Raw genomic sequence first — 16,752 nt, 5'->3', positions numbered from 1 at the left:
CCAGGGTTAATTCTGCAGGGAGGATACATAATTAAATATTGACAATCAAATACATAACTTGGGAAGATGGGGAGGCGAGAAAGGAAGGAAGGAAGTTTAGTAAAGTAGAAGTGGTGACAAAGAGCTAAATCATCATTTTCCAAGTGGCTCTTCAAGAAGAAGCAGTTACAGAGATGTCACTGAGGGATAATGGATGTGAATATCATAGAAGCATCTAAAATTGTAGAAAGCAGTTGTGAAAACTTTTCTATCTGGTAAATTTTTTAGCCCAAGACTATGGTTTAAATTGTGTTTAATGTTACCTTTTCAAAAATAACTATTTGTGGCATTGTTGAAAACATTCATTGACCTGCACTTCTGCCAGCAGGCTACTAATACACATGTTTTGAATGTAGAAACCCAGGTGATTTTTTTTATTTGTTTTCATTTTCAAAAACAGGTTGTAGTGTTAAAAATAAAGTAAAAGCTTATTTATCTACATATTACCTTAATTTACACATATGGTGAGAAAATAGTCCTGTGCATTTAAGTAAGCATGCATAAATTCCTAAGGATCTTATTTATATTGTGCAGATAGATATAAAGATAAGTAAATCTACCTCAGATTTCTGGCTAGTCTTGGAGCCAGGAGTGAAAAGAATTACTGTGATATAAGTACTAAAGTAGGTATAACAAATGATGTGACAGCATAGAAAAATTGGCAGTTAATTATGCGGCAGAAACTTAACAACAGTTCTTCAGACAGAATGTAAGGGATGTTTAGGTGAGGAGGGCGCTCCACACTCTGGAAAGAGTAGGAAGTTACATGGCTTTCCTCACGGGATTCAGCAGGCTGGGGTGCTGTGGGGACTGGGAGGAAACAAAAAAAAAAAATGGGGAGGTTAGGACCTATAAATAGGAAGCCTCCTGTGTTATTTCTGACAAGTTGAAACTTGGATAGTGACTGTTTGTGGAAGTTTCTAAGAGCAGCATAACCAGATTTGTGTTTTAGAAATAGACCAAAGTGAAACTGTCGTGAGGAGATTAGTAAGGAAGTGAAGATTTCAACTTACCACAGGTGCTAGAGCAGAGAGTAGAATATGGGTGGGAGATAAGAGTCAAGATTTGGCCAGATAATGGGTATACTGGGAGTGGCAGGGTATCTCCACTTACATTCAATAGACATCTTGGTCATAACCTACAAAGTCAACTCCTCATTTTCACAGGATTTTTAATATTTCAAAACAAGGGAGTACAAGATCAATGAAAACAAGTTTTGGGGCAGAAGGTTTATGCATTCGTAGGCACAAGATCTCTCAATCATCCATTCAGGGAAATCAGTCCAGCAATTGCCCCCCTCTCTCCTGCATTGATACTGTCTTCCTCTCTATTGGGTCAGTCCCATTAGTCAGGTAGTTGCTATAAGTCTCCGTCTTAACAAGAAACACCTTTCTCGATTCCTCTTATCCCACCGATCCATTTCCTTACCCACTTAAAGCACAACTCATTAGAATGATCTCCACTCATGTTCTCTACTTCGTCTCTTCCCCTTCTCTCCCGAACCCGCCTCATTCTCTGATCACTGCGCACTACCCCTTGTCAAGATTGCCAGTTACCCCCATATTGCTGAATTTTGTCAGCTCTCCAACCTCCTATTCACCCAGCATTCACATAATCACTCCTACCTTTTTAACAGTTTCTTTACTTAAACTTCTGGGGCCTCTCTCTTCTCCTCCTTCCCACTGGCTATTCTTTCTCTTTTGCTGGTTCTTCTCTTAACCACTAAATGTGAAATTCCCTCATGGCTCAGCTCCAGATGGCCTCCCTTCCTGACCTTCCTCTTTAGTAGCTATCTCATCCACTCTCATGACTTTATGTACCATCTATTTACTGATGGCTCCAAAATTAATGTCATAAGCCTGAACTTCTTCCCTGAACAACATATGCATTCATCTAGTTACCTACTTGACATTTTTATTTGGGTGACTAATAGACATCTCAAACTTAACAGCTTCCCCTAACCTGTTTTCCTGTAGAAGTCTAACAACGCTGCTTGCAAAATACACTCATACCCTAGGACAGAGAGTGTCCTTTCTGTACTCAAAAACTAGTCCATGACTTCCCATCTCAGGGTACAACTGGGGAGTCCTTACCCCAGGGTGTACAGGTTCTCCATGATCTGGCCTTTTTGCTCTCTTTCCAGTCTCACCGGCTGACTTTCCCATCTCGCTGTGTTCCAGCTGTGCTTGTGACTAGCCTACCACATGATGTGCACTCTGCCTGCAGCACCCTTCTCCCAAATACCTACGTGGCTTTATCTCCCACTTCCTTCAGGGCTCTGTGCAAATGTCACCTTATCAGTAATGTTTTCCTCACCAACCTGTATAAAATATTATTTATTTAATTCTGCTGGACACTCCCTGCCGCCCTTACCATGCTTTTAATGTTCCCTATAGCATTGAATACCAATATTCGTTTGTCTGCTTCCCTCCCCTAGAATATAAACCCTGTGATTTTGTTTTGTTCCCATTTTATCTTCCAGCCAAAACAGTGTCTAGCACACATAGTCGGAACTCATTAAATATTTAATGGTGAGGGGCTCCTCGGTGGCTCAGTCCATTAAGTGTCTTAACTCTTGATCTCAGCTCAGATCTTAATCTCAGGGTCTTGAGTTCAAGCCCCACCTTGGGCTCCACACTGGATGTGGAGTCTACTTAAAAAATAAATAAAAATAAAATATTTGATGGCTAGATGACTGAATAAATGAGTTCTAGGGTAACTTTAAGTTCCAGGGATTCAGGTTTGAATAAAAGGAAGTATGGGATTTTCAACAAAATATCAAATATGAGAAAGAACATGTATGCTAAGGGAGGTGATTAATTTTGGACATGTTGAGTTTGAGATGAGTGTGGAACATCAAGGTAGAGGTATATGGTGCTATATGAGGTTCAAAGAATAGGAATAACACCTGGGGCAAAGTCGGGCATGAAGATACAGATTAGTATTTTTGTTGGATGATAATTTAAGCATTTGAAATGACTCACATCACCCAGGGAAAATGTCTAGAGAAGAAATCCAAGTTTAGAGATGGGAATTTTTTTTAAGAGTCAGAAAGAGGAAAAACCAAAAGAAAGAAAAAGAGAGAGAAAGAAACAAACAATTTTAAGAAGTCAGTTGTCAGAGGCCAGGTAGAATGAGTTTACACAGGAAGTTGAATTTGTGTGTAGGCACTTGGGAGGTGATTAACAACTTTGTTGAGAACAATTTCTGTAGAACAGTGGGAGAAATGAGCGTTCCATGAATGGAAATTGAGGAAGTGAAAATAGCTAGTTTAGGTTACATGTTTGGGAAGATTGGCCATGAAGGGTAGGTCACAGTGAGTATTAGCTCAAAGGGGAGATAAAGCTAAGAAAAAAGTATTTCAAGGATGGGCATGGCTTTCTGGTTAAATGAAAGGAGCACTAAAAAAAAAAAAAACTGTATAAGCAGGTGGTAGAGAAAGGAGAGCGGTGGCATAATAATGCAAAGAGTGGGGCTCCTGAGGAGACTGACTTATTAGGTGGAGTCAGGAGTACAGGTGAGGGTGTTAGTCCTAAGAGGATGGATAGATCCTTCTCTGTAAAGGAGGTAAGTAAGGAGTACTGTGATCGAACTAGAGGAGACAAAGAGGATCCATGTTTGACTGTTATGTGAAATAAATGGTAAAGGCTGGATGTCAGTGTGTGAGAAATAGTTACAGACTTGAAAAGTGTGGTGTTGTCTTGGATGGCAAGCATAATGAAATGCAAAACAGTTGCCAGAGTAGGATTGCCATTATGGCAGTTGAGCTTTAGGGGGGGCGGGGGGGGAGGAGGACAAAGCACATTCTAAAACATTTACATATATGTCCATTTATTGGTAAATAATCAAACTTAAATATTTTCTCCTCGTTGTAGCACAACTAAGGAACGGCAAGAAATGCAAAATCCAAATTTCACCACACCTGGTCAAGAATTTTTGTCTAAATCTCATTTTTATGAACACCTGGCTTTGGAAAAATCTTCAAGCAATTTATCAGTTTCAGGGCAGCCATTCTGTACAGTTCCTGCCACAAGAAATGAAAAAAGGAGACACTTGAATACTCCAGGCAAACCAGTGAAAGTCTTTGTCCCACCTTTTAAAACTAAATCACATTTTCACAGAGATGAACAGTGTATTAGCAAGAATACTAATTTGGAAGAAAACAAACAAAACCCAAAAAACATAGATGAACATGGCCCTGGTGATAGTGAAACAAATATTAATGACAGTGAAATTCATCAGCTTAAGAAAAATAACTCCAATCAAGCAGCAACTATAATAGTCACCAAGTGTGAAAAAGAACCTTTAGGTATTGTGTGAAAATTTGTGTTGACATGTTTTTGCCTTCCAGTTAGATGTTTCTCATATTTAAATAATGCCTTGAGGATTTGTCTCCTTCTGTGACAATTAAGAATTTCAGAACCTTTTTTAATGCTTTTAGATTTTTTCCTAAGCCCAAAGATTTAGAGTTAAAGTATTCTAATGTTTTCTTTCAAAGGTGACTACTTATTATTTCTTATTTAAAAGGGGGGGGGGATTTAGACAAACAATCTAAGACTGCTGTTACTGGAATATATATTTAACAGGCTACTAATTTTTTTCCAAATTTGAAATAAAAATAATAGATTTATTGTTTACAAGTTGAAACTTTGCCTATCCCTTAAGATTTAGAGCAAATTATCCCTGAAAATTAGAGCAAATTGATATATATGACTTTATAAAACAAAGGTTGTGCTTTTTAAATGTTACATGCAAGTTTATTTTTTGCTAACTTATTATTTAATAGATTTAACTTCAAATCTTCAGAATGCCAGAGATATACAGGATATGCGGATTAAAAAGAAACAAAGGCAGCACATTTTTCCACAGCCAGGTAGCCTGTATCTTGCAAAAACCTCCACTGTGCCTAGAATCTCCCTGAGAGGAGCAGTGGAAGGCCGAGTCCCCTCTGCGTGTTCTCATAAACAGGTACGCTTTTGTCCACAAGGCTACTAACTTCTATAATCACGTATAATTTCATTTTATTAACTAGTATCTCCAAATTGTTTTGTTCAAAGAAAGAACAAACGAATGTGGGAGTGGATGAATGAAATAATTTTGTTTCCTAATCAACCAACAGTGGCAGCCTCCTTCTCTGCTGCCTTCTCTCTCCAAAGTGATCTGTGCTCCAGAATTGCTAGTTCTCTTCCCCCTTCAAAATGTACTCATTTTATTACTGTAGTGCTCTCAGGTGTTAGAAGAAAGTAGTCTACTTGAATTTAAAGGGTGAATAACTCATAGCCCTGAATCCATTAAGAGCTATTGACATTTTTTTAAAAAGGATTCTTGTTAAGCCAGTGCTGTCTAGTTAGAATTTTAGGCAATGGAAAGGTGAACATAATATTGATAATATTAATAGGTGACATTTATTGAGTAGTTTTTCTGCACTCGTCACCCTTCCAAGCACTGTGCCTGCGGTGGTTACATCTCACTCAATCTTCACAAGCATCTAAAGGAAAGGCACCGTCATTTTGTTCACTGTTTGCAGATGACAGAACTAAAGCACAGAGAGGGTCAAGTAACTGCCCCAAAGTCACTTAACTAGTAAGTTTCCTCTACTGGACCTAGTTCCAGAGCAGAGTGTGACTCCAGAGTCACATCTGCACAAATCTCATACTTTGGGATGAGGCATGCTGGGATGGAAGTGGGCCAGGCCTGTGTACAGATCTGACCTCCCCCTAAAATACTTAACGCTTTTCACAGTTCTTTCCCTTCTGAATTTTTTAACTTAAAAGATTTTGTAAATATTAAATTACTTTTTTATCCCCAAAATGACTTCCTATGGCAGCTGAAGCAGGAGGCTTATGCACAAGGGGAACGAAAAGGGTGCAGCAGACTTGACTGTGGGAGTCATTTATATTATATTAAAATGTTTAGCTTCTATTAAGTTAGTTAAATATTTTGATGGTGAATATTTTAATATTTAAATGAAAAATTTTGTAAATTCAGTTTTGATTTATTATAATTGTTTTTATTCTATGAAACATGCTCTTTTGATTTTTTTTTTCATTTATTATTTAATTTTTCTGTCATTTATTTTGTGCAGCTCTATATGTATGGCGTTTCCAAACATTGCGTAAAAATTAACAGCAAAAATGCAGAATGTTTTCAGTTTCACACTCAGGATTATTTTGGTAAGGAAGGACTATGGTCTGGAGAGGGAATACAGTTGGCTGATGGTGGATGGCTCATACCCTCCAATGATGGAAAGGCTGGAAAAGAAGAATTTTATAGGTACTCCATGCAAAAAGAGATTGTGTTAACTTTTCTGTATTCCACCATCTCTCTCTTTTTTTCACTTACCTCTTTAAAACTTAATAAGTTGGCTAGAAATAAAATTTTTATATAGTGAATTATTTTAAGTACATTGTGGTTCAACTGACATTCTGTTGTAATCTTTTGAAAAGTGAATTATGGTTTGTCCTAGGATTTAATGAGTTGGTTTTTCTTCAGTTGAGACATTTTTTATATGCGTTTGTAAAATAAAGACTGATAAGAGCTAAGTTTGAGTAGACCTTACCGTAGATAGATACACACACACACACACACACTTACGTCGTATTCCCTTTCATTGTATATTTCAATAAATGTAAAATATAAATACTAGAAGCTAAGCAGAAATACTCAAGTGTCAGTAATACCAAATAGCTAGTAAATTTTACTGCCCTAAAACATCAACAGTTTAAAAACTATATAACCTCTTATAGTTCTAATGTTTTTACGAAGATGATTTAAAATTTTTGCTATCAGGGATAAAATTACCATGCCAAGGGCAAGAGATGAGAAACATTTTTCTAATGCTCTCATTTTTTAAAATTCCTATATATCTTTCCAAAATTTATAATTTGGGGAAATTGGTAAAACATTTTTCCTGAAACTTTTGTTATGTTTTTGGAATACTTGAAGACGTGAATGTTATTTACATCTTGCACTTGTCTCCCATAAATATCTGCTATCAATTCTAGGTGGAAAAGTATACTAAACGGTTATATTGTTTTCTTATATTAAGTATATATTATACTTGCATAGTGTATAAGTTAAGAGTAATTATCCTGGGGCACCTGGATGGCTCAGTCGTTAAGCGTCTGCCTTCGGCTCAGGTCATGATCCCAGGGTCCTGGGATCATCAAGCCCCACATTGGGCTCCCTGCTCAGCAGGGAGCCTGTTTCTCCCTCTCCCACTCCCCCTGCTTGTGTTCCCTCTCTCACTGTGTCTCTCTTAGTCAAATAAATAAAATCTTAAAAAAAAAAAAAAGAGTAATTATCCTGTCATCAGGTGAGCATGTTTCATAACATTGACTGTTGAAGCTTAAGTTGTTTTTTTGATCATTCAACAAATATTTATTGAGGACCTACCATGCCAGATAACTCTTCTGGGTACTTGGGATAACAAAAGAAAAAAATCTCTGCCCTAATAAGTCATACATTATAGTAGAGGGGTTTGGGGTGGGGAAGGAAATTTTTAAAAAGAAATAAGTAAGTTGTATAGTATATTAGAAGGTGATGAATACTATGAAGATAAAGCTGGAAAGGGTATAGGGAGACCCAGGTGAGGAAAAGCAATTTTAAAATAAGCTAAGTAGTCAGGAGCCTTCACTGAGGCCCTGACATTTGGTCAATGTCCTGAAGGAGGGCAAGGGAGTGAGCATAGGACCCTGCGGAGAAAAGCATTGGCTGTAAGCAAGAAGCAGGCTTATTTAAGGAACAAGAGGAAAGTGAGTATAGCTGGAGTAGAATGGGCAGGAGAGGAGTAGTAGCAGATGAAGTTAGAGAGATGGGGCCTTATAAACTTTCGTAAGAAGCTTGGCTTTAACTCTGAGTAACCATTTTTGGCCTGAATCAGAATGTTTAAAGCAGAGGAATGACATGATCTGCCTTGTTTTTAAAGAATAACTCTGGCTGCTGTTGAGATTAGACTGTCAGGAAGGACGATGATGGAAGCAGAGAGACCAGTTAGGAAACTATTGAGGTGATTCAGATGAGATGTGGCTGCTCGGACGAAGAAGGTAGCAGTGGAGTTGGTGAAAAGCAGGTGGATACTGGGTATATTTTGAAGGTGGCACCATCAGGATTTGCTCAAGGATTGGATGAGGAGTGAGAGAAAAGGAGAATAAAAATAGCTCCAAAGACTTTGGCATTAACAGCTGGAAGGGTGCAGTTACCATGTATGGAAAATTGAGAAGATCAAAGATGGAAGAGAAATGGAGTGTCCAGTTGGGACATTTTTTTAAGTAGGCAGGGCTTGAACTCACAACCCTCAGATCAAGACCTGAGCTGAGATCAAGAGTCGGATGCTTAACCAACTGAGCCACCCAGGTGCCCCACATGGGACATTTGAAGCTTGAGATATTAGTAGACACCCAAGTGGAGATGTTGAGTAGGCAGTTGGATATGCAAGTCTGGAGTTTATAGATGAAGTATGGGCCAAAGAAATCAATTTCGTAGTTGTCAGCATATAGATGAAAATTAAAGCTATGAAAGAGAGACTGAGAAAAAGCAACCTGAAAGTTAGAAATTAATATCAAAGAGTGTGTGGTATTTTGCAAGCTTAGTGAGGACAGAGCTTCAGGGAATAAAGAATGACCAGGTGTCAGTCACTGCTGGTGAGTAAAGGAAGATGAGGACTGAGAATTGACCATGGATTTAGCAATGTAGAGGTCATTATTAGTCTTAATGAAAATAAGTCAGTAAATTGATGGGGTGAGAAAGGGGCAATATGTGGAGAAGGAAGTAGGAGTAAAGGGTATTAGTTTTATTGTGTTTAAGGAAGAAAGAAAAACTATTTTTATACTGATGGAAATTGTTCAGTAGAAAAGAAAGAAGTTGATGTTGGGGAGAGAGAGGAGGCATTTCCTAGATCAAGGTCCTTAACTAGGCAAGAAAGGGTGGGAGCTAGTGTGGCAGGAGAGGCAAAGTGTAAAGGTCCAGATGCTAGTGGGCTGGTGGATATGAGGGTGGAAGCTTCTCGAAGTTCTCTTGATTATTTGTTTCCCTAGTACTCAAAGCGAGAATGCGGAAGGAAGAAGAGTTAGAGATTTGAGCAGACAGAGGAGGATCTTTAAAAAGCACTAGCCTAGAGAAGGATGTTCTTAGGTGATTTCTAAAAACAATCTCTTAAGAAAAATAATCTAAAATATTATTATTTTACTTTTTTTTACGATTTTATTTATTTATTTGACAGAGACATAGAGCATAGATAGGCAGAGCAGCAGGCAGAGGGAGGGAGAGAAGCAGGCTCTCCATGGAGCAGGGAGCCTGACGTGGGGCTCGATCCCAGGACCCTGGGATCATGACCTGAGCTGACAGCAGCCGCTTAACCAACTGAGCCACCCAGGCACCCCAAAATATAATTATTTAAATTAAGGATCTCATTTTCCAGTTGAAATAACTGTTTTGACTACTATGTTAATTTTATTAGTATATTTTGATATGTGTCAAATCGTTTTCTAAATTATATTACTTATATTCTGACTCAAAAATGCACTAAATGATCTTGTATGATGTAGTGTTTGTGCAAAGAGTGGTCATGGTTATTGAATTCAGTATCATCTTACATGTATTTTTATATTGTTCTACCTTTATTTGTTCAGGGCTCTGTGCGACACCCCAGGTGTGGATCCAAATCTTATTTCTAGAGTTTGGGTGTATAATCACTACAGATGGATTATATGGAAACTGGCAGCTATGGAATTTGCCTTTCCTAAGGAATTTGCTAATAGGTGCCTAAGCCCAGAAAGGGTGCTTCTTCAACTAAAATACAGGCAAGTTCAATGCATTATATTATGTAATCACATATGTGATGAGGTTCAGACTTCTGCGCAAGCTGTGACTTCCCCATCGTAGAGGTACACGAGTCGATTGTCAGTGACAGTCGCCATCCCACACTGCCGCTGAGTTGTACACAGTAATTCTCTTGTCAATCCTCCAGCCCCCTTAAGAGAAATCACACATTCCTACACCTCTTGCTTCCCTCTTCCCCTACCCCCTTTAATCTCTTGGCATGTGAGAAGAATATGAATTACTAATTTGATCCATTGTTCAGGGATGGACCATGTTTGTATTTGGGGAGTTTTAATATTTAATTCCTATTTTAATATTATAAAACTTACTATATTGGCAGCTACCAAATTTTAAATTCTCTTCTGTCTCAGCCGTTCTTCAGCAAAAGGATTTAACTTTTATTCTCAATTATTTGGTGACCTTTTTACAATGAAATTCTAGACTCACAATTCCTAAAATGTGCATTTTTCTTTTTATTTTCAGATATGATGTGGAAATTGATAGAAGCAGAAGATCAGCTATAAAAAAGATAATGGAAAGGGATGACACAGCTGCAAAAACACTTGTTCTCTGTATTTCTGAAATAATTTCATCAAGCACAGATATATCTGAAACTTCCAGCAGTAAAACTAGCAGTGTGGGTACCAGAAAAGTGGGCATTGTCGAGCTCACGGATGGATGGTATGCTATTAAGGCCCAGTTTGATCCTCCCCTAGCAGCTCTCGTAAAGAACGGTAGACTGACCATCGGTCAGAAGATCGTTATTCATGGGGCAGAACTGGTGGGCTTTCCTGATGCCTGCACACCGCTCGAAGCCCCAGAATCTCTTATGTTAAAGGTAAATTAAATTAATGCACACTCTTGGTAAAAATCAGTCCCTGATTCAGTTAAATTCTAGGGAGGTTTCATATTTTAAATTTTAAACTTCGGCCTATTAAAGATGCTCCATTTCTTGAAAACATACTAATAGTACATACTAATAGTCTGAGTGTAAGTGGCAAATTTCTCAGACTGTTAAATTTTTTTGTGCTATTTTTGGGAAACCGAGAGAGTGATATTGAGCTAAAATAATGCAGGAGCAAATTTGCACTGGATTTGATTTTCGGTTATGGGTACCTATAGCCCTTGGTGCCATCTTGTTCTCATAGTATTGCTCTGCTTCCACCCTGATTACTCAATTAGACCTTTATTCCAGTATGATTAGAAAATTAAGTTTCAGTGATTCTTAAATATATAATAATGTACCTTTCATCTCTGTGTAGATTTAAACCTATATAATAGGACTTTGTCATATTTTAATAGTCTACAATATTGATAAGTTACAAATACAATATTGTACAATATTGTACAATAGTCTACAATATTGATCAATTACAAATTGATCAATTACAATAATTGATACTGAGAAGTTACTAATATTGTGCAGTTAGATTCACTTATGAGGTGAAATAATTTACTTCTGTCATATTCTGGATCACTCTACTTCAAGAAGGCATTTAATAAATTAAACATTTTTAAGTAAAGAGATACTTTGTCATTAACTCCACATTGTGTTGCTTTTAGTTAAGCTGCAACAGCCTTTTGTTTTATGTTGCTTAGAATATTAAAGTTGTAGTAGCTTTCAATTTTTTGTTTTGCTTTTATCAAATCAGTGCATGTGCATAATTTCAAAACTCATGTAACATAGGCTTATGACCACCCCGCAAAAAAGCAGTCACTGAAGCCATCCTGCCTGACCTCTGTTCATGCTCCCCAAAGGCAACCATTTTGTATCTCTTTGGCAGTTTCTTTGCTTATACTGCTATGTCATCTTTTCTCCTTCAGTTTAGACATTAACTGTTAGCTTCCTGCTATGCAAGTTGAGGCGTGAAGTCTGTATTCACTGTTTACATTATAATGATTGAAAAATATTTTTCACAGCACAGCGTATAATATACTAATTACGTTTTCTTTACAATTTACTGCTTTCCCTGGAGTTAACAACTGTCTTGCTTTTTTTGTTTTGTTTTATTAATTTTTTGTATCCTTATCACCAACTCATTCCCACACAAGAGATACATAAAAATCATCTCAATATGTTAAAATACCTTTGTCAATTCTGTTTCTTTTTCTTGGAGATCTCTTGGACCTCTCCATACTCCTGCCCCATTCTGACATGGTTACCTTCTATGTATGCTGTACAGTTACATTTCTAGAAATTATTTTCACTTCTTTCCGTGTTGGAAGCCCTATTTTCTGGATTTCATATCTATATGGATTTATTCCCTAGCTCTAAAGGCACACAAGCAACCTCCAGAGGCTTTTTAAGAGAGGGAGCTTATAGCTTTTTCTTTGAGCTTATTGTAAGGTGGCTGAATACAGAATTTGAGATGTAAATAATCTCTTCAGAATTTTGAAGACATTTTCTCTGTTACCTTTTTACTTCTGGTATAGCTTCTGCTAAATTCAGTGCTATTCTTATTCCCAGTCCTTCATTATATGATCTGTTTCTAAAAAGTTTTGAAGATTGTTTGTCTGCAGTATCCTGAAATTTCCCAGCAAGGTACTTTGGGGTTGGCCTATCTTTTAAAATCATGGCCCTGGGTACACAGTGGCAAACAGTCTATAAACATATGTCCCTCATTGAGTTCTAGGAAATTTTCTTGAAGTAGTTCTTTGATAATTTCTTCCCCCTCCATTTTTTCCTTTTCAATTTTCTTGAACTCCTGATATTTGGGCAGTAGGCTTCTTTGATTGGTCTTCTGATTTTCTCATCTTTTCTCCTATTTTCTATTTTGTTGTCTTTGCTCCCCCTTACTTTCTAGTTCTAATTTTGTAGTCCCTAAAATGAACTCGTGCCTATTGGCATAATTTTCTGGTCTCCGAGGCCCTTATTACTCCCTAAATGTTTCTTTTTTATTACATCCTGTTCTTGTTTCATAGATGCAACATCTTATCATCTGTCTGAAGCTATTGATTAATATTTTGTTTTATTTTAGTTTCTTCTGCTTGCTGCATTTTTTTTTCCACATAATTTTTTGTTTGTTTGGGTCTCTCAGGTTGGAGACTTCCTTCAACTGATGTTCTTTCCTCTTCCAGAGTGGGGCACTAATGAGTTGATCAGAAGCTCTGTGTGAGGTGGCCTTTTGTCAATTTGTGGAGTGATAAGACAGGGACTTGCTTTTGTTAGGAGACCCTCAAATATCAGTGACTGTCTGAGAGCTGAACAGAGTAAGAAAACTAATAGGGAGACTCATGTTTAGCATAAGGATTTTCATTGCATTTTTGTTTTCAGTACAGCATCTCACCCCGCCCCCCCCCCCCCCCCAGGGGCCTCTGCCTTGTGTTCCAGAGTCTAGGATGTGTGTGATTCAGCCTCTCCAGAAAGTAATTTGTCCTGGCTTCTTCTTGGTGTGAGGGAAGGACTCCTTGGGATAGGAAATGAAATCTGAGGTCTTAATTATCTTTCCTTCTGTTTTCAGCCACACCTCATGCTCCCTCCTTCAGAGGGACCTGTTGCCTCCAAATTCTGAGGGATTTCCTTAAATTATTTTGTTTCCTAGTGGCTCCATACAAGTTTGCCAGCTGAGTAACATTGAGCAGGTTATACATGAGTTTTGTCATTTGTAAAATGGCAATAAGTCTTGGGATTGTTGTAAAGATTAAATGTTAGTAGATGTAAAGCACTTAACACTATCCAGGCACCATAACAAGTGCTTTAGAAATGTTTGTTATTTTTATTAACTGTAATCATTCTCAGGATGCTTCATTATTTACCAGTTGTCCAATAAACTTTTAGCTTCCAAAATTTTGCTAATGTCTCATCCACTGCCCTTCTTTCCCCAGTTCTCTTTGTCCTTTAGGTCTTTAATCCATCATGTTTAAATTGAAGACTTACTAATTTTCTAATAGTAATATTTACATTAAGACTCTACAACAGCATAAACAATTTTTTGAGAGACTATATTTTGAAAGTGTTTTCACTTTTGTACAGTTTTTCTACATTCTTATGTTCATGAGGCTTTTGAAAATGAGTATGTTTGAATGAATGAAAGAAATGAATGAAAATGTTATGACATCTGAAATAGAATTGAATATATAAACTTATAAATCGATTTGTTCATTAATTTGTCCAGATTTCTGCTAACAGTACTCGTCCTGCTCGCTGGTATGCCAAACTTGGATTCTCTCCTGATCCTAGGCCTTTCCCTCTCCCCTTGTCATCACTTTTCAGTGATGGAGGAAATGTTGGTTGTGTTGATGTAGTTGTTCAAAGAGCATACCCAATACAGGTATGATATATTCTTAAAGCTTACTATGTATTTCTTCCTTTTGGGACAATTAATTTGAATGATCCCTCCCTACCATGTATCTTTGTTTGACACATTTTACAGTGGATGGAGAGGACCCTATCTGGAATATGCGTATTTCGGAATGAACGAGAGGAAGAAAAGGAGGCAACAAAATATGCAGAAGCCCAACAAAAGAAACTAGAAGTCTTATTCAATAAAATTCAAGGGGAATTTGAAAAGCACGACGGTAAATGAGTTGTATATTACAAGTTCTTTTTAATATGAGAACAAGTGTTTTTTATAAGATGTTTAGAGGCTTCTGATTTAACCTCTGTAATTGAGTGAATTTCTGTTTTGAATAATAGACTTCTCTTTCCTAATTCTGTATCTGAATTACATAGGTATACAGATAAGCACTGAAGTGACCCCAAATTATCACCTCTTTATTCAACACACTGAACTTTTAGATACTTGTGATTGTCTTAGACAGTGAAACATTACATAACCACAGCACTTTTCAGCAGTCTTAAGTAAACTTCCTCTTAAGCTTCAGTACTAAAGTGTTTATAGTATCCTTTTTTGGTATTAGAGAAAGATCAGCAGCAAGGGAAAAAACTGCCAAATTATTTTCCCCTAGACAAGTACAGTATGATGTCACTTACATAAGGAATGTAACTAAATCAAACTCATAAAAAAATAGAGTAAAATGGTGGTTATCAGTGGATGAGGGGTGGGAGGATAAAACTGATGGTGTTTAAGGGTAAAACAACAACAAGTAAATAAGCTGTAGTGATCCAATGCACAGTATAATGAATATAGACAATATTGTACTAATGTGATAAATATCAATACAGTGGCAATCATATTAAGTATATAAATGTATCAAAGTAACACATTGGACACCGTAAATATACACAGTGTTATATGTCAAATATATTCAATAAAAAGGAAGGATAAGCACTCAAAAATTATTTTCCCCAAGCCGTGTATCATTTTCTTTCTTCAATATCCTTACCTACTTTATATATAACTTTTGCATTTTCATTGTTGTAGTTGTTGATTTATATGTTATTACACCTGGAGCTAGATCTTGTTTTCCCTGTGGCAGCAATTTAATAATAAAAAAATCACAGTATTTTTAGCATAAAGGACATGACATTTATGTTTGTTATTTGCTGAAAATTTTATGTTCTGCGTTTCTTCATGATTTTCAACTTCCTGTTCTATATAAATCTGCAGAAAAATTGGACTCTCAATATTCGATTCACCAGCTCATGCTATTTTCATGATTAAGTAAATCATGAAATCATTTACTTAATTTACAAGTTACTCTAAGTAAGCTGTCTTTGTGACAATTTTTTAAACCATGAGTGAGTACACTAGTTTGAAATTTTCCTAGAAAACTTTTAGCAGATAAATTGTGTTTTGCCTTTTAGCCTCCCTTCTTTGGGTACTTTTTGCTTTTTCTCTAGCTTTCAGTGTTCTTAAATTTGTGGTTTGGCTAATTAATGATGCTTTTTTTCCTAGAAAATATAACAAAACGATGTATACCATCATGTGCATTAACAAGACAGCAAGTCTGTGCTCTGCAAGATGGTGCAGAGCTTTATGAAGCAGTGACGAATGCACCAGACCCAAGTTATCTGGAGGTGAGAGAGTAAGAGGGCATCCAGTGGGTCTTAATCTTCCTCCTTTATGGTGGGAAGCTCTAGTCCATCTTCTGGCCATTAAGGCAAGTGCTTTGTTGAAAGGGTGTGTTTCTCAAAGAGGATGTATACATTTCTGGGGTTCTCAGGGATGGGCCAGACCAGTGCAGTACATTTGCAGTTCTATACCAAATGGAGGATAGAAGAATTAAATAATTTTATATATTAGATAAATGTGGTTTAAAATACAGGCAAAACTTGTTTACATTTGAGGTAAAACAAGTATCTTCAAAGCATTGTCTCAGTTTCCATATGCTCACTTCTTTCTCAGATCCTACCTAGAGTTTATTTCCTAATCTTCTACCTTAAGAGTATTTTGGTGGAAAAGTGTCAGAAGCGCTAAACTGTGTTAGAATTATGGCTATGCCATTTATTAGCCAATTGGGCATAAAATAGCTATAAAATGGGCATAAAATCAGTTGTTTCAGGATCAAATTAAATAATGTATATAAAAGTGTACTATTATAAAGTTCCACGACCATGTTAGTTACTAATACTGGAACATCATTTTATATGTTAAGCTATCTCCTGAATTTTTAGACACCTGGATATCCAGTTAATGCAAATTCTAGGATTAATTAGCTACATAGGAAGGAGAGGGAATTTGAGGAAAATTATTGTTTGTTTATTGATTAATCTCATTTATTTGATGACAGTAAATCTAGTATATAGCCTTAACTTTCTTAACTAGTGGGACTCCAAAATAGACAAAACTCCCTTAAGAGAGTAAGCACTGCTTTTCTGAATAGAATTGCTCATATTCCCAAATGTGACAACTCAGATTCTGCCTGTGAGGAGTGAGTCTGGGTTTAAACCCTGTGAGTATACTTGCTGAAAGTCTGTCAGTTAAGGCTTTATTATGCTTTCCTGAAAAATGATTTGCCTCTTACTGAAGCTATGCTTTCTATGAGTCATCA

At 36.9% G+C, this 16,752-nt stretch overlaps 1 protein-coding gene across 2 annotated transcripts in view; it reads left to right on the top strand.

Annotated features, from left to right (window-relative positions):
• BRCA2 (BRCA2 DNA repair associated) overlaps positions 1-16,752 on the top strand; it is a 61,323-nt gene that overhangs the window by 29,351 nt on the left and 15,220 nt on the right. For both annotated transcript variants that reach the window (XM_064586226.1, XM_045869291.3), the window contains exons 14-21: positions 3,915-4,348; positions 4,826-5,007; positions 6,125-6,312; positions 9,669-9,839; positions 10,342-10,696; positions 13,974-14,129; positions 14,232-14,376; positions 15,657-15,778. In XM_064586226.1, coding sequence (XP_064442296.1) covers positions 3,915-4,348; positions 4,826-5,007; positions 6,125-6,312; positions 9,669-9,839; positions 10,342-10,696; positions 13,974-14,129; positions 14,232-14,376; positions 15,657-15,778 — 1,753 coding nt within the window. The remainder of the gene's footprint in view (positions 1-3,914; positions 4,349-4,825; positions 5,008-6,124; positions 6,313-9,668; positions 9,840-10,341; positions 10,697-13,973; positions 14,130-14,231; positions 14,377-15,656; positions 15,779-16,752) is intronic.

This window comes from Mirounga angustirostris, unplaced genomic scaffold, assembly GCF_029215605.1.
Source record: "Mirounga angustirostris isolate CCGP_5_RB_7025 unplaced genomic scaffold, mMirAng1.0.hap1 SCAF_3, whole genome shotgun sequence".
In the NCBI taxonomy this organism is placed as follows: Eukaryota; Metazoa; Chordata; class Mammalia; order Carnivora; family Phocidae; genus Mirounga; species Mirounga angustirostris.
This window is presented reverse-complemented; position numbering and strand designations above follow the sequence as displayed.